Source organism: Oreochromis aureus, linkage group 14 (genome assembly GCF_013358895.1).
Source record: "Oreochromis aureus strain Israel breed Guangdong linkage group 14, ZZ_aureus, whole genome shotgun sequence".
NCBI lineage: Eukaryota > Metazoa > Chordata > Actinopteri > Cichliformes > Cichlidae > Oreochromis > Oreochromis aureus.
The window spans coordinates 12,340,928-12,360,914 of NC_052955.1; the positions used below are offsets into that span (position 1 = coordinate 12,340,928).

Consider the following 19,987-nt stretch of genomic DNA (forward strand, 5'->3'; position numbering starts at 1 on the left):
TGTCAACAAAAAACCCTTTTAATATTTTTCCAAAGTCAGAGAATGATGCACAGCATATTTCTACAACTGACTTCTCCTCACAGGGAGGGAAAAAGGTCTTGGCAGGGCAGGTTTCTAATCAGCCCAGTGTTATATCACATGGCTGGTCTTACTCTGAGCTCTAGAGGCGGAGATCCAGCCCACTCAAGGCACTGAAATCGGATTTCTGGAAGGTGGAGAGAAGTGATGTAAAATCACCAGAGGCAACATTCGACCAAGTGTTGAGTGGGGCGGGGGTGGGTGGGGTTCTCATGAATTAATGTCATCGCTGCAGGAGGGGTTTGGGGAAAATAAAGAGCCTAATAGTCCCGCTGTTCACTGTGCGTTCATGTGGAGTCAAGTAACAAGGCAGAGTGAAACAGAAAAGGTGAGTCTGGATAAAACATATTGATAAGTTACACTCCACTTACTGACAGCCACAGACAGATCAGCTGCAGACAAGCAGTGTCTCCAGAAGATAAGAATAAGTGCAGTTACACCAGGAAATGGAAATGAAATGCAGTTGTGGACAGCGATGATGATGCAGGCTGAGGCTGGTATTTCTCTGCTTTTGCTACAGCAGGCTGCAAACCAGAACAGCTCATTCAGACTCTCTGTCTGTTTCAGAGCTGGGAAAATAAATAAATGAACAAAGTGTAGGTGTTTTCTCGTATTTTCTAGGTTCCCCGATAGACTGGGGACACAAAACTACAGTCATGTCCACAGGTATTTGTTCATTTTCATAACTTTCAACACCACCAATATGGATTTGAAATGTAGCAATGCAGATGTGACTGAAATGCAGACCATTACTGTTAATTTACAGGGTTTAACCTTTGCATTAACAATTTATTTTTTTCTATATTTATCACAGACTCAAACTTAAATGAACCAATATAATGATACATTTTATTTTTAGCACTTGGGTGTGAGTCCTTTGTAGTCAATCACTGCCTGAAGTCTGGGATCCATGGACATCGCCACGTGTGAACCATCAATGATCACATCATCAGTAAACACCAGGGCGCTCATTCTAGTTTTACTGGTGCAAAAACAAAATAATACCAAATTTAAAAAACAAACAAACAGTAAGGATGGTTTTAAGAAAGCAGGAATAAAATGCAGATGAAGAGGGAAAAAACAGGAGAAAACAGAAGAATAAAAGCTGAAAAAATTGGCATGTATCAAAACAAAATGGAAAAAACAAACAAACAAACATATGAAACACTCATGAAGACGATGATGAAATCTAAAGCAAACATGTCTCTGTGCATAATTAATAATATAATCATAATAAAATGACAGAATATAATTAGCGGTACTGAGTATTGAACAAATAAATTATTTAAAAAAATGAAAAAGTAAGGGCAGCTTGGAACATTTAAGTAAGAAGGTAACTTTATTTATTTCATCGGGAACTTTTCATTCCAGATAGAAGAGCAAGCAAATAAAAAGGGGGCCAGTCTGACACTAAATAATGTCAAAATGAATGAACAGACAGGCCTAAGAAAAAAAAGCCAACAATAAGTAATCGCAATTTTAAATCCAATAAAGTAAATCGATAAAATAAATAATAATTATACATAACATAATACAGCTATTGCATTTGACAGTAGACTAGTAAAAATGATTTTAAAAAAACAACAAGAAAACAAGTAGAAATAATTATTAAAATTAACAGTAGTGCATAATAAAACCCTAGAAATTAGAATATATAAACTAAACATGAATAATGTAAATTGATAACTCTGATATCTAATATCTCTACATTTCAAATCTATGGTTGGGCCTTGTGTCACCAACAGCTGCTGGGTATTATTATTTGAGTCATCATCTCTACATTTTTTGGCATATTTGTGGAAACTTCACATCTTCTGCATGCTTTTCCAAGCCAGAGGGAATCTTTCTGTCATCTTTTTAAAGCCACAGGTCCTTTTTAAGTGATTTCTACCAAAGTCTAATCTGGGTTTTCTGCCCCTGAGTGTAAACAGGGGTTTGCATCTTTATGAAAACCCTCTGTGATGCATGCATGAAGGTATGTCCTGATGGACGTTTTGTTCTACACCAATAAAAGAACTCTGTGAGCCTAATAATAAGAAACAAGCGGTGTGAAAGAGATTCAGGTCAGAATCTTTTTTCTGGTTGAAATTAGAATTTGAATTGTAAATAATGCAGAAGTCACAGTGACAGCAATGTCATCACTATGACACAGACAGAACTGAGTGTAAAAAAAACTGTCATGACTTAAAACTTTTACTCCTCAAAAGTTTTTTCTTATACAGCACAGGATTGGATTTGGGAGCCTAACAGTAAATCTTGACTAGATGGTTGAATTGCATCATTAAATTACCATTGACCTTGAAAGCAAATGAAATTTATTCAGGTGCATTAGCAGACAGCCTTCAGACGCTAAAATCAATGTATTCTACCTGTTCAGCACCAAATGGCAGACAGACAGAAAGTCATAGTAGTTGGTGAAAATACAGTAAGTGGAGCATTTCGCACTAACATAGAGCTAAAAGAAGACTGAATATTGGGCTCACGTTCAAAAGGTGAGAAGAACACGTCTGCACATTGTGACAGAAAACTATGACAGACTGTCACCATAGTGTCATCACCTCATGGCCAGTGAATTCCTTATGTGGTAAATGGACTTGAGCTAGAGCTGGGGAGCCTGGAGCTGAACATACTGGCCTTCAGCATGGTGATTTGAGCCTGGATGTGATAAATGAGAAACTATGGGCCACTGCACACTCATGAAGTAGCAGCTTAACATTAATGAGCTAGGCCCACCCTAAGGCATACCTTGCTTTAGTTCTATCATTTTATTAAACCCTGAAGGCCACAATAACTTAAAAAACAATATATCCCATTTTCTTTATTTAATAAGACCAGTTTAGCCCATGAAGCCATTAGAAAAGTGTTTTCTGAAGTCACATCGATTAACCCAGATGGTCATATCCCCATACACTTCTCTGTAATTGTTTTCTTTTAGTCAGAGAAGTTGCCCCCTGCTGGGCATTAGAAAGTAATGCAGGATTAAGGCACTTGTGTGATGGTTTCATTTTTCAACTTTTAAAGCTATGTCCATCTTTTCTATACAGCACATTGTACCAAATTAAAAGATGCTGTGGTCAATTTAAGTTAATACGTTTATATCTGAACACATTTACGGTGTCAGAAATAAAGCATGTGATCATGACAGAGCAACATTTACTACACGGCCATGTGCTTCAAGATGCACACAAACCAGACTGTGGGAAAGTGGAGTTACTGCTGGAAGACAGTTCATCGCTCATTCTTGAGCTCAGCTTGAACTCTGTTTTATAAAACTGGGATGAAATTTCAGATATGCGTTTATTTAATAACAGTAAGAAGCTTCCCAGTCTGAAAACTGGAAATATCCTGTGAATACAGCGAGATCCAGGGTCGTGTTTCTCCTGCAGTGAGCGTGATCTCAACCTGAGCTTATTCAGACACCGATTCCTCTAAAGACATCAGCTCTGAGAAGCATTTACAATAACAACCCGAGGCAGGCACGAGGGAGGGATTTTTATAGGATGTGTATTCAGTTATGGTCAGGTGACTGGAGTGTTTAGTTCAGAGTCTGAACATATTCAAAAAACAAAACAGTGAGAATTGCTCTTTGTTTCGTCACATGCAAAGTTCAGACTGACTCATTAAAAAATAGTTTGTTTTAAATTATGCATTTCTGGTTGGAAGGACAGATAGATGATCTGTTAAAGGACTGCACCTTTCTGTTCACGTCCTCAAAGACACTGATACTTACAACGTCATCTTAAATGTTTTGTTGTTCTTACTTTTAGGTTTGATTGGACTTCATTTAACCACAGTACAAAAATCAAGACAAATAAAAGTAACCTAACTCAAGCAGGCTAAACACTGGTGTGAGTCTTTAATGGTCCCAAAGTACTAAAAGAAAATACAAAGAAAGAGGAAAAAGAAAAGAAAAGCATTTGTTTTGTGAAATATACCCAGTGTTGGGAAGGTTACTTTTAAAATGTATTCCACTACAGAATACTGAATACATGCCCCAAAATGTATTCTGTAACGTATTCTGTTACGTTACTCAATGAGAGTAACGTATTCTGAATACTTTGGAATACTTAATATATTATCATGCTGTTTACAACTACATGAATGTCCTATTGCTGTGATTTATTACTGTTACTGAAGGTACGTGTACGCAATGTAGTAAAGGGACCTCTGGCTAATACGTCCGGTTCCCTGTCGGGCTGGTAGCACAAAAACTAGCTTTACTTTGTTGTCTGGGTCAACTTTGCTTGCGGGGTACAGAGAGAGGCGTTGAAAGGCTGCTCAACGGAACTTATTTTTTCCGGAGGAAAACACGAACACAGTGTACAGTTGAGTCTTAATAGCTTACTTACAAATGGGCTCGTCAGGCACTCTTCTTGGCTGCTGTGGTTATTATTATATTTACATGCTTCCAGCTCCCGTTTTTGCTCCGTGACAGCTCGGACTTTTCCTTTCTCTCTCCCTCGCTCACAGACACATAACGGGTATGGTAGTCCATTCTCCCTGCAGCACGGACTACACTGCCCATCAGGCTACATGCTTTAGAGCTATGCCTGTAGCATTCTGCCTTTTAGCTTAGCACAACAACAACAACAAAAAAGAAGCGCTCTCTCACCCAGGAAACACGCAGAGAGAGAGCGTCACCCTGTAACCATGGCAACCGTAACGCTGCCGCCTGGAACAACAGAACGTAGCTGTCAAACAAACCCAAACAATCCTGACCCGCGATAATATGAAACAGGAAAACTACCGCCTGTATTCCATTTATTTCAACAAAGTAACTGTATTCTGAATACCACCTTTTAAACGGTAACTGTAACGGAATACAGTTACTCATATTTATATTCTGAATACGTAACGGCGGTACATGTATTCCGTTACTCCCCAACACTGAATATACCTCATATAAGGTTTTGTTTGATGAGGCTAAGACTGTTTGATGAATCACTGGTAAACTCTGAACAAGAAATCTGGTGCAAACTGCAGAGAGAAACTGTAACTTAGTTCAGTATTATTAACAGCCAGCTCCCACCCATCATTCACCCCCCTGGAACCTGATACAGAAGACTCTCATTCACCGTTCAGTCCGTTCACCCCTGTTTGTGCCTCTTGTCAGTGCAGTCAAGAGCTGTTCTCCAAATGGACGTGTTTGCAGTTCCAGGTGACAGGCATAAAGGATGGTACCTTTCTTTAATGGCTCCCAACACAAAAGGACCAGAGTTCGCCTGGCTGGACCCGTCCAGACTTTACTGCAACTCCCAGGTATGCTAAGAGAAAAGAAATGTTGCAAAAACTTTTTCTGCTGTTCCCCTATTCACTGAGTACAACAAACCCCACCTCTAACTGCACAAATACACATGCAGTCTGTCTCTTATCATGTGAACATTTTGTATTTTGTGCTTTTTTCCTCTTTGCACTCGATCCAGGCTCTTGCAGACTGTGCCAAAGACCTTCTCAGTCCTTTCCAAAGTGACAACATTGACTTGGTTGCTGGCATAGATGCAATGGGATTCATTCTTGGTAAGAAAGCAAAGAACTTCACACTTAGAGGTAAAATACAGGGCGAGTTCAGAGAAACTAAACTCAAGAGTAATTTTTTATTTTAAGACGTTGTCACTGTGTACATTACGTAGGTCGGGAAACCTGACCCTTCAGGCAAAGATACTAAATTTAGAAAAACTCTGCCTCTCACACATGGCATGGCAATGTGAAGCTTCTTTTCTCGCTCTGTCGGTGTGAATGAACGTTACCGATGTTGTCTTTTCAGGGGCTTCTGTTGCCACCGCTCTTGGAAAAGGTTTCCTGGCTGTTCGCAAAGCAGGCCACTTATGTGTCGCCACCCAAGGCCAAAACTACACCGACTATACAGGCAAAGAAAAGACTATGGAAGTAAGACTGGATGTGCTAAGACCAGGTTAATATTGCTTTTTACCCTTAACCCTGTTATATAATTTACTGAGAAAGATGTTTGGACAGTTTGTGGATGAGAAGGTTGATAAATGACTGATTTCAGCTCTTACATTTTTAAATAAATGACAAAATCATTTAATTATTTATTTTGTCAAAGCCCAGTCTTTTAGGTGAGGCCATTTCTATTAAAAAAAACTAAATTTGCCAAAACTCTGAGCTGGACCTTTTAAGCCTAAATCTTAGAAAAGTACACAAAATATTTAATTCAGCTGCTCAGCTTGAGTCTGACTAACTGACTTCACTAACTCTGACCAACACATAACCCGCAGTTTTCTCCAAACTCCCCTGTCTTTCTTCTAGCACAGCACCATGAGTTATCCTTCACAATATTCTCAACAAAAGGGCAAACGTATGTGTGACGAACACGCAGAGAATAGCACAGGCCTGAAGGTTTGTTTCATTGTAAATCAATGAAAATATGCCCTTAATCAGGGTTGGGAACTCCAGGCCTCAAGGGCCGGTGTCCAGCGGGTTTTAGATATCATCCTGGGTCAACACACCTGAATGAAATGATTAGTTCATTACCAGGCTTCTGGAGAACTTCAAGACAGGTTGAGGAGGTAATTTAGCCATTTAAATCAGCTGTGTTGGATCAAGGACACATCTAAAACCTGCAGGAGGCTTGGAGTTTCCCACCCCTGCCCTAAATGATCCCATGATTAAACATTTCCTGACAGCACTGATGTGTGGCAGGATGACATAATGACAGATCATTGAACAGCTAAAAACGATGTGAGCCACATGCTATGGCCTTCACATATTACCGACGGAAGATTCTGGATAAAGTGTCATAATTCATCATAACACTGAATGAGGGAAAAGCTTCATTAAAACTGCCAAGAAACACTGAAGCTGTTCTAGTAGCGCAACACCTGACTAAGATGCTTTATTTCCTGTAGAGGAATGTCTCCTGAAGGTCCTGCCTGGGTCACTGCACCATCTCCTGGTACAAACTGGTATTACGTAACAGTGTAGGCCAGTTTAGGACATGAAACCACAGATGTTGGTTCTTCAGATTCTGTCGACAGCCTGGATTCATTTTTAAACATTAATTTGCAATACGTGCATTTAAAGAAGAATCAAGTCTCACAAATTTCTACTTCCTACATCCTCTCCAGCACAAACACAATCTGTTGTGTGTGTGTATAAACAGGTGAATGGAGATCTACAACGTTAGGTAAATGAGTATTCTCTTAATCTGAGATTTGAAAACAAAATACTACAATCCCCTAGAACAAGATTAATGGGAAACGTATGCATTAAAATATAACTGTTTATTGTCAGCATTTGTTTTTGTGTTTCTTTCATAAACACAAGATGTACCATTTTCTTTTAATACTTGTCCTCGTAAACAAAACGAGTTGAAGAAGAAAGACTGAAGGAGACATGAACAGTCGACATGTGTGTCCCCGCCACAGGTTTGAGGGTGTTGTTAGTGGACCAGTGGATAGAGACTGGGGGCACAATGAAGGCTGCCATTCAGCTGGTAGAGAAACTGGGAGCCACAGTTGTAGGTATGTCAGTCAGTAAGTTAACAGTGCTGTGCAAAAGTCTTGAATTACCCTCCTTTATATTTTGTTAGGAAAATGGAAAAAAAGATGCAAAAATTCATTGGAATGTGGAAATCAAGGATATAAGGCAAAAACTGAGTTTCTTCTAAATCCTTAAAGTAGTCTTCAGGAAGTTTTCCAGGATTTTTGATGAACATTTAAGTTCTTCTGTGGATGTTGGCTGCCTTTTGCTCTGTTCTCTGTCAATACGACCCCACATTATGGAAATAATCAACCATGACTGTGTGTTTTTCTATCTAGGTACCGGTATGCTTTTACTGCACTGTTTTGTCAAGCTGAAGCCAGATTCATCTTCCACAGGGCATTAGCCACTGATTTTCAGTCCAATCCTTGTGTAATTTGGCATTCTTCAGCCTTTTCACTCCATTTCCCATCCTCAAGAATAGCTTCTTCCACTGAGACCATTTCTGATGAGGCTTCAGTAAACAGGAGATGTATCTGAAGGGCCAGATGCATCTTTCAGGTCCTGTGTCAGATCTTTGTTGGATTTGTTTCTGTTTCTTAAGGACATAGGACTTGAGGACACTTTCAGATACTGCTTATCTACTTTAAAACGTTTTTAAATCAACCACTTTTTCTTTTGCACCCCACTTTTCCAGTTTGGTCAAAGGACACACTGCACACTTTTCCAAAATATGCTAGCTTTTCAGCAAATAGCTCTTTGGCAATCACCGTGTTGGTGCAAAAAACCTTTTTTTAAGTCTGTTTAACTGTTATGTTTGGCAGATTCCACTAAAGAAAAGGAAATAAATCAATATTTTTGTGGCAGGCTGCTTTTATGATATATTTAGACAAAACACTGGTTTGTCCCTTTTTACCCTTGAATTATTCATAGGCCAAGTTTAAGTGACATAACAAATGCATAAACATTCTTCTGAAAATGGTCAGGTACAATGGCTGGACTGAGAATGGGGGGAAAAGCAGCCAAAGAAAAACTTTGAAAGACTTCCGAAAAAGCCTGGAGAACTACTGACTGGTTTAAAAACAAAGGTCAGTGCGCTTGGAAGCAAAACATAAAGAAGCAAGGGGTTGTTCAAGACTTTTGCAAAGTAATGTATTATATAATAACCGAATGACTCCCAACACTTGATTGTAAACATCTCACTCTGCAGGCGTCGCAGCTGTGGCCATCGAGAACACCGAAGGAGGGAGGTGGATTAAGGAAAACTACAAATTCTCTCACTGCATACCCGAAGAGCTGCAGAGCCAAATTGATGGAAAATACCTCGACTCCTTCAAAACCGCCAACAACTGAACAAGTTAACGTGATTCCTTAAAGGTTCAGCAAAGAAGGCAAAGCATAGTGAAATTTTATAATACATGTATAGATATATTTTTTAAGAAATACAGTGGACTCACAGAATAGCTGGCTTTTTTTAGATTTAGTTCTATTTTAAATAACTGAAACAATTTCTATTCTATTTTTTAATGTCCTAACAACATGTAAAGCTCACCATTGGAAAATAAAAAATATGAAAACCACATCAGTTTTCATACTGACCATTAAATTCTGTGATAAATTTGATTGTAAACAGAAAAAAATATACCTTTCAAGTATCTTCATTACAAATATGGCTCCCAGTCTTTGGTCTGGGACCTCAGCGTGCGATGGATAAACGGAGAAGATGATGAACAAGATATAAAAACAAGAACAAATTTTCTTTTTAGCCTCTAACAAATATAACTGGTCACTTAAATGCAATGAAAAAAGAAAAAAAAAGAAGAACAGAGCCAAAAAAAACTAATTCAACACAAGCAGAATATGACTGTTAAAATAAACTACAGCAGCAACATTTAAGATTGAATTGAAGCCCTAAGTGAAACGAGACTCTGGCATTTTCTGGCAGGACGGGAACATTTTGTGTGTAATTCCTGTGTCACTCCACAAGAATCTGCACACACATCCCGTGGAGGAAAAAGCTTTCTAGGCCAGGAAAAACTGAAATTAAAACATGTCAGGAAGGGAAACATCTGAATCCCTCCTCCCTCCCCGACCACAGAAATCCTTCCTGCTGAGCTGGACGGCAGCCGTGGTCATTTTCCACTCAGAAGACTCCTCGTTTTCAGTCCGTACCTTCGATTTTAACCTCCCGCTTCCATCCTTAGTGACAGCAGTTGGACTGTTTCTTCTTCGATGCAGCGTACAGATTGTTAGAATTGCTGTTAATCCCTGAAAGCAAAGCTTGGTTTCAAAGCGTGCGACAACTGCTTTTGTGATTTGGGATTGTCTGGATACTCACTGACAACATCTCCGATTTGCCTCGATCCGCTTTTCTCCAGCTCAGCAAGAACGTTGGTCTCAAACGCTAATGATGCAACCCGAAAGAAAAACTCTCTCACGTTTTCCCCTGCAGCAGATACACAGAGAGCATCTGTCAGGGGCTGTGTGAAAACTACTGCTGGGGGACTTTATATTTAAACAGACTTAAGGAGAAGCACTGGAGGTCTATAAAGAAACTAAAGCTAGCTCAATAGCCAGAATAGGAGCCAACCCATCCCACTGCACCTGTCCTCTCACACCTGACAACACGACCTACGCAGAATGCTGTTTATGGGACTCCTTCAAGATACACACCTTTGGACAAGTTAAATCTTTTTTTTTTTGCATCATGGGATTTAAATCAAACAATTAAAATGACAGTCAAATGCAGACCTTTAGCTTTTATTTAGGTAGTTTTAAAAACTATGCATCAACTGTCCATGAATGACAGCGATACTATACAAAGCCGCTTGTTTTCAGAGAATCAAAAGCTACTGGACAAACCAACATGACTTTAAATACAGGGATTGTTTTTTGAATGAAAATCCTTTGCAGTCTATGACTGAAAGCATAGATCTCATTCTTCCAGGCTTTTCCTGCAGCCGCCCTCTGTTGGTGCTCGTTTCAGGGTCTCTGCCTTCAGATCAGGTAACAGACTTGGGTACTGAAGGATATACCACTCAGAAACTCATGGCTTGCTTCTGTAGTATGCTTTGGCTCATTATCCAATTGCACTGTGAGGTTTTTGGCTGAATCTGAGCACAGAGTAAAGCTCTGTACACTTCAGAATTCATCCTGCTACTTCTATCAGCAGCCGCATCATCAACGTGCCCATGCCATAACACTGCCTCTACTGTGTCTGATGGATGAAGTGGCACACTTCAAATCACGGGCTGTTTCTCGGTTTCTCCATACCCGTCTCTTACCATCATTCTGGTACAAGTTTATCTTGATTTCAGCTGTCTGAAGATTATTTTTCAGAGCTCTGCAGGTTCTTTTGGATGTTTTCTGGCAAAATCTAATCTGGACTTCTTGTTCTTGAGAGTAATCAGTGAGTCCCATCTTGAAATACACCCACAGTCCTCGAGTGTTCTTGACCTGGTTAGATGTTGTCAAGTTGTTTTTCATAAACAAGGACAAAGTTTGCAAGCATCTACTTTAGTTGTCTTCTGTGGATTTTCAGGCCTTCTGGTGATGTTGAGCTTTCCAGTGCATTGGATTTGTCCACTCCTAAAGCTTTTGTTCTCTCTCTGAATATTTTCTGGTAATAAACATCCTACAAACACATTTTCTAATCTTTCAAGATTACAGTAGCTGTTATTCAAGCAGTGTAATACAGACTTAGGTGCAAATTTGGTAACTCTGGAACTGAACACTTTGCATTTATTACCAAAATATTTTCATGAGAACAATCAACTGCAGCGCCTTTCCCTGAGGAACAGTGTAAACAAAAACAAAAAGCTATTCTGGCTGAAGCTATAGAAATAGTTTTCATCTCCAACACCTTTTGGAGGCAACAGCTTTACTTGTATTAAAATCCAAACGCTCACCTGTCAGCGATGAAACGGCCCAATACTCAGCTTGGATCTCGTTTGCTAGTTTGAGGGCATCTTGTTCGATCTGGGAATACTGAGCAGGTGACTGTGAGACAAAGCAGAACATACAACACATCAGCAATAAGAAAACAAACACAACTGTTTATTTTATTGTTTAAATAAGCATTTATGTTTCATATCCAGTCATGTTGCTAACTAACTCATAGAAACAATGTCTTCCTAGCAACCGAACTAGCTTAAGTACGGCTGTTTAAATACATAATGTCTTAGAAACGTTCCTGTGTGTGATTTCCACCTCGGTCACAACCACTTCAGGGTGTAGTAAAGGAGGAGAAACATTCCTGAGGTTTGAGCTTGGATACGCTTTGTGCTCCTGGCATCTATCCAAGCAATTCACATTTGACTCCAGTAAATACAACAGAAATGTCCACAGGTACATCCACTTTAAACAGTAAAAGACGTACGCTGAGGTCCTTCTTGGTGCCCACGAGGAACAGCTGAACAGCGGTGGGGTCGTTCTCTTTCAAAGCGTCTTCGAGCCACTGCCTTTAGATGGGAAAAGACGGTATTAAATCCACCAGCTGGGACAACAATGAGATAAAGGCACACAAATATTATTCTTATATTATATATTTACCTTGCATGGCCCAGAGAGGCAATATCATTTACATCAAACACGATTATCACAACTGGAAGAGAAGAAGAGATCATTTTACTGCGTTAGCAGCTGGATACAGCCGGGAAAGCGACTGATATTTTATTCCTTGTAAACAGTGTTTTAAATGGAGAGACTGATGGAAACTTACCCTGGGCTCCTCTGTAGTATGTAGAAGCAATGCACTTGAACCTCTCTTGGCCTGCGGTGTCCCAACTTTAACACACAGAGGCTGATGAGCATAATTCGAGTGACTTTTTTGTTTTAATGCGTTACATTTTCTGGATCAGACTTACAGCTGCAGGCTGAAAGGAACACCCAGCACCTCGAAGCGCTCCATCTCAAAGTCAACACCGATTGTTGCTTTGTAGTTCTTGTCAAATGTATCCTTGCAAAACCTTAAAAAAAAAAAAAATTATCTACTGCAAATATATGCACTTACGGTCGGCAGCAGACCACATGATTTGGACAGGTGACCAACTCTGACAGGTGGGCATTCAAGTAAAAAAAACAGAAAAGTGCTTTGCTTATTTACACCCATACATGCACAGAGAAATTTAGCACAATGTGCAAAAAGTTCTGTGTTAAACTGCAGAGGCAAAGGAGGAGTTCTGCAATTTTCAGTAGGGTCATGCTTTAAAACTAGCTACACAAACTGATAAATGGCCTGTTTTTAGTTTCAAAGAGTCGTGAGGGGTGCTTTATAAAGTCTGACCAAAGTTGCAGGGGCACATTGAGTTTACTGGGTGGGCCTAGACCCCCAGGTCCCGATCATAAAACCAACACTGCCTGCATTTGTTAATAAAACAACGTATCTAATGTATGATCATGGCAGACGCATAAAGGAACTTGTTACAGGACAGGAGAAAACACAGTTGTACTGTAATTTAAAACGTTACAGTCTCAAACTGTGTACTTCCATACATGTGGTAGTAATGTACTGCATGCAGCGAGGCTCTCTAAGTGGTCCAAAAGTTGTGTTTTCCTCATGCGCAGAAGTGACGGGACCACAAACCATCAGTCATAAAAGATTATCATCTGGTGACGCCAAAGCTAGCAAACACATTCCTATCAGGCATTATTTTTGGTGTTGTGGTCACAAACACAGCAACAAAAACACCCATAAGAGCCATTACAAAGCATAAGTACAGTAAAGCATATCAGGGCTGGAAAAAGATGCCCCATTTTTATGTTTTCCAACTTTTTTTTCATGCTTTTAACAGCTGCTTCATACTTTTTTGATTACTGTGAAACCTAAAGCAACTGTAACACAGGTTAAGTATTGTGCTTCCTTGAACTCCCTCTGAGTTATTCATTTCCCCAAATTCCCCCTCACCTTGCAGTCACATATGAAGTGAGTGTGTCTTAGTTTACCTATTAATCAGGCAGGTTTTCCCCACAGCCAGATCCCCCACCACGATGACCTTGGATATTTTAAATCTGCTGAGAAGAATAAGAGAAGCAGCAGCAAGTAAATAAGAGCCACATAAAGCAGATCGCATACAGTGGCTTCACACTGCGGCACTCACCCCACAGTGCCGGTCCGCTGCTCCTGACACGCAGTCTTTACTTTATTGTTGAAATCGTTTTTAGTGTGGATGGCCGCCTCTTTTCGGAAACACTGAAGAGAGGAGGGAGGGATCATGAAGATGTGAACTGTTCTAGAAAGACAAGTAGGCAACTGGGGTGACTGATTTTACCTGAGGGAGCTGAGCGATGACTCGGTCCCGTCGAACAGGAGGAAGGACGCTCATGGCTGAAATTCGGACTGACATGAGGCCTCAAGGAAAACAGCGGCTGGACAGAAAGACAGAGGGAGTGGTGTAAACAGTCTGCTGTTTAACTTGGGTGGCTTTAAAGATAAACTAAAAATCTACCGAGACAGAAACAAGTTTAGTTGACCGAGGTTAGTCAGTGAGCAACACATTCTCTGGGTACTGGACATTACAAATGTAATCTGCGACTCTGTTAGATGCAGTACAGTGTAAAAGGCTTGAGCCACACCTTATTTCTTTACCTTTTGTTAGATAAAATAGAAACAGGTAAAACAGACATGGAAATACAGTATATAAGGCAAAAATACACAAATTCTAACTAGCATTAAAGTCAATATTTGGTATAAGGGCCTTTATTTTTCAACAATCTGAACTCTCTTAGGGAAGTTTTCTTGTCAATGCTTTAAGTAGTCTTTAAGGATAGTTCTCCAGGCTTCCTGAGGCATTCAACGCTTTTCTTTGGGTGCTGGCTGCCTTTCACTCTGTTCTTTTGTCAACATGAACCCACACTGCTTCAATAACGTTGAGATCCAGGCTCTCGAGAGGCGAAGCCATGATCGATAGTGTTCCATTGTGCGTTTCAAGATGTTACTACATTGTGGATGAATCTCTGTTGCTGTGTTAGTATTTCCATCAGCTTTAATATGATCGCCAACACCACTGGCTGAAATGCAGACCCAAACCATGACAGCGCCTCCACCGTGTTTTACAGATGTGTTGTATTTCCCCTCCTGACCTCCTCTGTACATACCAATGATGGTTTTAACCATCAAATTTAGATTCATTACTCCATAACGCTGCTGGCCACTGATTTTCAGTTCAGTTCTTCTTGACAGCCACCTTTCCACTGAGACTATTTCTTTAGCGAACCACAGATCTCTCTCAGGTCTTGATATTTCTATTTCTTAAGGAGGTGACTTTCAGATTCTCTTCATCTGCCATGAATATCTTACTTCTACTTCTGTTGTGCTCTACTTATCCCTTTTCCTCAGATTTTTTTAAGCACACATGGCACCATCCTGAGATATGCAACTTTTCAGCTAATAGTTCTTTAAGAATCATGTGGTTGGTGCAAGGCTGCTATTTCTTGTCTGTCAAGCTGTGTTATTTTTGATAACTTTCATAGATTCAGCAAACAAAGTGGCAACAAATAATGCTAATAACATAGGGCTAAAAAGGTACGATTTAAAATTGCTAAGTTTTCTGTTATGTGTACACTCAACACTCGTTTATCCATCGATTTAGGTGCCTTTTTGTGCTTGAATTTTCATAGGTCAGAGTAGAGTGACTTAAACACAAATACATTCCTGTGAAAATCAAAGGACTGGACTGAAAATGGGTGAAAAAAGCTTAAAAAAGACCACTTAAAAAGAACAAAAGTCACTTTGGAAGAAAAATATAAAGAAAATCTAAGGTGGCTCGAGTCTTTTGCACAGCCCTGTAGGTAACTATTATGCTGATTATTATTACTAGAAATCCCCAAATTATCGTCAGTTGACCACATCTACACCTAAGTTCGGATAAAAAGGTAATAAAAACAACACTTAAGTGCTAAATTAGCCGTAGCTTTCTGAATGTGGGATACATTAGCTCACGGTTCTTTCAGGTTTGTTTGTTTTCGTTTCCCAGGCCACCAGGACATAGACAGTACCCCAATTAGCCAGCCTCTTTTAACATGTTATTTTCCTAGAAGTAGACGCGACCAGGTAGACAACAGCAACAGTTTGTAAAACCAGACAACTGTGATCAGCCCTGATCCCCTCACTGCGTGGATCACATTTAATCCTATTGTTCATCAGAGCTTCATGAAAAGAGGAAGAACGCTATTTTTATATAGTCTAACATATAACGGGAACCTGAAGACTGGGCATCAAGTTGGAGGAGGAACGCTGAAGTTACCCCCGAAGAAGAAAAACCGCAGGAGTTACTCAGAGTTAACTCCTGAAAAGCAGCCGCGGGTTGGAGATGTTACAGGATACCTCAGAGACTCCGGATGGTCCGCTCGGTCCTCTTTCCTCCTCTGTTCTGCTTGTTTTCGCCCTCTAACAAAGACGCTCTTCACTGTAAATCAGTTCAGCTCCATTGTTAACTATGAATGTGTGTGAAGATGAAACGGATCAGCGGAAGTTGTGGGGATCGGCAGACTGGCACCGCTGCAGCTGCTGACTCAGGTCCCTGGATTTAGTTTTTCCTCCCACATTTTTCCCTGCTCGTCCCCCTGCTGGAGGAAAGAGGAATGATCGGATATAAGGGGCTCTGTCACTTAGATTGTTAACTTTGCTTGTTTGTTTTTCTTTGTTACACTTATGTAAACTTTTTTTTTTTACTATAATATAAATCATGCTTAAAGGTCACGATGCGGGAAATCCTTCTGCATGCATAATAACAGCCAAAAAACAAAAACTGCTGTATATATCTTCTATTTCCATTTTATAATACCACCCACTTTCACCCAATTCCACGTAACTCGAGTATTACTTACTTTTATTGTCTTCGTTTTTTCCCACAAAGGAAAAAACTGTATAACTTCCTGTCCTTCAATACTGAATCTTCGGCTACAGAGGGCGCCATAACCCTCTTTTGAATATCTGTCTAGCTGTAAGCGCAATAAATAGTAGTTAAATTTCTAACAGACATAAATCAGTTGCTAGCGTTATTATATTATGTCACATATAGCAGTGCAGGCCTACATACATACAAAAACTTGCACATACTAGATTTGTCTTTACGATGCAGCGACGTGTCCTATTAAAATATGAGTTACAGGCAGGGATTAAAAAGTTATTGCTGATGTTTTTATGTATTTTTGTGTGTCTAACATCCTTGTTAATATTGGCAAATAGGCTGCATTTGTATGGAAAGGTTATACAGAAAATAAATAAACGCCTAATATCATAAGTAGTATTCTTATGATTCTCTCACTCTGTTTTCTATATTCAATCCAGTCTTTTTTGATCTCTAGAAATATACTTACATAACTTTTATGTCATTTTTTTCTGCTGTCCTCTTGGCTATATCTTTCTTGAATTTTTTTAAAATCTCAATCATACTTTTTACCTGGATAAATTAAGGATAATGTAATAGTCCCTTAGCCATAAATTAATTGCATTAATTGCAATTCCAGCTTGTGATAGAAATGATCTTCCTGGTACAAAATCGTTTGATATCATTCATAAGATTTATGTTTGACAGATTATAAGATAACAATCTTTTTACAACAGTTTACATACCAGAAATCATTTTTTGAAATGTTATCAAACCTTCAGTTAGTAAACAGATGACTCTTACAGGCAGGTTAGTTACTGTCAGATGGGTTCATTTTAATGAGCCGTGCATTATTTCCAGCGACGGCACTGATATGTTTGCTCAGTAATAAAAAAATAATGACATCCCATTTCTCGCTTACACTATCAACACATCCCTTTATTCTTCTCATCCCTATGACGTACATGTAAATAAAGCTGCAGTTGCAGTGCTCAACGTGTTTTTCTTTTGTTTTATTTTTTGGTTTCATGTAATGTTTTCAAACAGCTCAACAGATATCAGTAAACACAAAAATTGATTCTGTGCAGTTTAGCACACAAGCTGTGTGCTGTGTGCTAAAAGCATTGATGTGTGCCCCTCTCAGAAATGGAGAAACATGAAATAATGCAAAGGCGGGATTGGAAGACGAGAGAACATTTTTCTGAGGTAAGCATTGTTCAGCAAGTGAAATTTGATAAACTGGACTGTAATATTTTGATTCATTCATTCAAATCAGAGATTGGATCTATACATAATGTGCTGCTGAATTATGTTTTTGTATAAGGTATTCAAAACTTTTTTTTGTTATTTAAAGGTTACATGAAAATGCATTATTGTGGAGAAGCCTTCTGTAATTTAGACTGGCTGTGGTGTTTAGGTCAACGTTAGGTCGCATAAAGGGAAGCAGACATTGAATTATTTTTAAAACGATGATACTGATTAGATTCATTCACTGAATTGTACCTTTTATAGCTTTATTCTTTCTAGAAGTTAGAAATCAGCCTATAGCTCGTGTAACATCTACGTATATCCTGTCATCCTCAGTTTCCCTAATCCATAATGAGCAACAGGTCAGCTGAACACATCCTACACAAAGAAAAATCTCCTGGAGGTCACAAAACAGTTATTTGACATATTTCTATGTGATTCTGTTCCTCACTTTGCCGGCCACACCCCTTGACAGGTCACCTAGACAACCACGTACACACATACGACAACACTAGAAAGCACCAAGTATCCCACAACATGTAAGCTTCACCTGGAAAAGCCCAGACCGGCATTGTAATACACGAACAATGTGTTTGTTAAATGTGTATCATATTTGAGCCTCACCCCCTTCCTCAATCAGAGTGCACCCTCGATTCCTTTCCTCCGGTGTTAGTCCCGCCCACCGGGAGATGCAAGCGGAGGAAGCGAGGAAGAGATACATCAGCCAATAGTCAAATGAGCTTTGGATGATGGTTTCTAAAAATGGGAGACGTGAACCGGAAGTATCTGTGTGTCAGCTAATGGAATTCTTCAAATGTTAAGGAAAGGCGCTTCAATGCTTCCTTTATTACCTTCTTTGACAGGGGATACACTGGACCATCGTTTTTTGTTGTTGTTGTTTTAGGAAATGAGATAACCCGATCACGTCACATAATCACAGCAACATACCACCAGACAACAGTCAGCGTGATTAACACTGCGTTTTCAATCGCTTCAAGTTATGTTAAACCCACAGGTGAATGCAGATGTGAGATTTGCTTCTCATCATGCTGTCGCAGGAAGAATCCATATATTAAAAATCTTAATGAATAAATGAACGGAGATTATGACCTATTACAAAATGATACAAGTAAATTCATGCAGTTTGTGTTAATTATGTTCACTGCTACAATGCAGCCTTCAGGATTGCCTTCTATTTATAGAGGAATTATAGCAGGTCCAGTTGAAGGAGCACATATGAGCAATGGGACAAATATTTCATGTTCCAGCCATACAAAAACAGTCATTATTATTATTAGCAGTTGTTCTCTTTTACATGACCTGCCTGAAACACAGTAAGAAGACTGTTTACACTGAGTGGAGCTCCGAGCCCCACCACAGAGGGTGGCACAATAGTGTGGTGGTTAGTGCTGTCCTCACACAGCAAGAAGGTGAAGTGGGTTGGCTGAGGCCTTTCTATATGGAGTTCGCATGTCCTTACTGTGGTTCTCTACCAAAAAAGCACAGATTTCAGGTTAACTGATCTTAGGTGTGATTGTGAGCATATATCCAGTCTTTGTGTGTTAGCCCTGCAAAAGTCTAGCAATCTGGGTGGACCCTGCCTCTTGCCCTATGACTGCTGGAGGTAGGCTCCAGCTTCCTGTGACCCTGAATTTGACCGCAGTCAAGGAGAGGAGACCAAGCAACAGGCATTTATAAAGCAATCTCAATCAAATATGACACGTGACACAACTACTGCTATTTTTATCATCTCAGACCTGTGTTATTTTTAAATAAATTCACTGCATAACGCAGTGTGACAATCACACAAATAAAAATAGGGAAAGGAGGAAAGCTTCACAAAGCTAAATGAAAACATATGAAATAAAAGGGGCAAGGGCAGTTTGTGTATTAAAGCTGTGTGCAAAGCCTCAATAAGGGCATAAAAACAGAATCTAGTTTTCTCACATAAACACACACAAAAATCCTTCAGTTTTTTGATGAAGGTAAAAACACTTCTGCAAAGAATATACCTGTGAATCCTTTGTTATTTATAGGTCGTCTGGTAAGCGTCTCACTCAGACATGTTTTAGGAAGTGAGACATCCGTCAACAAAGATTATTTTCCAGGTCACAGCTGGGACGGAGGAGACGAGGAGGCACGAATCAGAGAAAGCCTTTAAACTCAGCCTGACTGTTCATCGATAAAAGACAAAATGACACGTCATCATCTCTGTGATTTTAAATACAATCTTTATTTTCATCGTATCACTCAACAATCCAAAATACACAGTTCCTAAAAAAAAAGACAGTTGTTGCTTAAATACAAGATATATTTTACATTATTGTGGTCGGGGTCACATGGATTTTCTGAATGCTTGTCTCTATACTACACACCACTCTGCGGCATATCTA

The 19,987-nt window shown here is 39.5% G+C and overlaps 2 protein-coding genes across 6 annotated transcripts; one reads left to right on the forward strand and one right to left on the reverse strand.

Annotated features, from left to right (window-relative positions):
• The first annotated feature begins 25 nt into the window (after positions 1-25).
• On the forward strand, positions 26-9,357 carry zgc:174895 (uncharacterized protein LOC100126024 homolog). The gene is made up of 6 exons (XM_031731706.2): positions 26-406; positions 5,197-5,337; positions 5,502-5,595; positions 5,843-5,989; positions 7,464-7,559; positions 8,729-9,357. Exons 1-6 carry the CDS (start codon positions 299-301, stop codon positions 8,869-8,871), a joined length of 729 nt encoding a protein of 242 aa, XP_031587566.2. The 5' UTR covers positions 26-298; the 3' UTR covers positions 8,872-9,357.
• rab34a (RAB34, member RAS oncogene family a) lies at positions 8,892-18,335 on the reverse strand. Of its 5 annotated transcripts, none has more exons than XM_031731705.2 (12): positions 18,219-18,335; positions 15,842-16,083; positions 13,788-13,884; positions 13,617-13,708; positions 13,462-13,527; positions 12,384-12,485; positions 12,239-12,303; positions 12,070-12,121; positions 11,897-11,978; positions 11,427-11,517; positions 9,857-9,964; positions 8,894-9,786 (listed from the first exon to the last, which is right to left on the reverse strand). In XM_031731705.2, the coding sequence occupies exons 3-12, from the start codon at positions 13,860-13,862 to the stop codon at positions 9,719-9,721; spliced, it is 801 nt and encodes a 266-aa protein (XP_031587565.1). In that variant the 5' UTR covers positions 13,863-13,884; positions 15,842-16,083; positions 18,219-18,335; the 3' UTR covers positions 8,894-9,718. The 5 variants fall into 5 exon arrangements, with proteins under 5 accessions (XP_039453985.1, XP_039453987.1, XP_039453986.1 ...); XM_031731704.2 differs by having other exon boundaries at positions 13,462-13,530; XM_039598051.1 differs by lacking the exon at positions 15,842-16,083 and having other exon boundaries at positions 8,892-9,786; positions 13,462-13,530; positions 18,219-18,306.
• Between the last annotated feature and the right edge of the window lie 1,652 nt (positions 18,336-19,987).

What these genes read in the sequence shown, in the direction of transcription:
- zgc:174895 (XM_031731706.2), top strand. Translation starts at nt 299, where the DNA reads ATGTCATCGCTGCAGGAGGGGTTTGGGGAAAATAAAGAGCCTAATAGT. An exon ending in TGCAATGGGATTCATTCTTG is followed by an intron (nt 5,596 to 5,842) that starts GTAAGAAAGCAA and finishes TTGTCTTTTCAG; the next exon opens with GGGCTTCTGTTGCCACCGCT. An exon ending in ACTGGGAGCCACAGTTGTAG is followed by an intron (nt 7,560 to 8,728) that starts GTATGTCAGTCA and finishes CTCACTCTGCAG; the next exon opens with GCGTCGCAGCTGTGGCCATC.
- rab34a (XM_039598051.1), bottom strand. Translation starts at nt 13,862, where the DNA reads ATGTCAGTCCGAATTTCAGCCATGAGCGTCCTTCCTCCTGTTCGACGG. An exon ending in CAGCGGACCGGCACTGTGGG is followed by an intron (nt 13,531 to 13,616) that starts GTGAGTGCCGCA and finishes TATTCTTCTCAG; the next exon opens with CAGATTTAAAATATCCAAGG. An exon ending in GTTCCTTTCAGCCTGCAGCT is followed by an intron (nt 12,304 to 12,383) that starts GTAAGTCTGATC and finishes TGTGTGTTAAAG; the next exon opens with TTGGGACACCGCAGGCCAAG.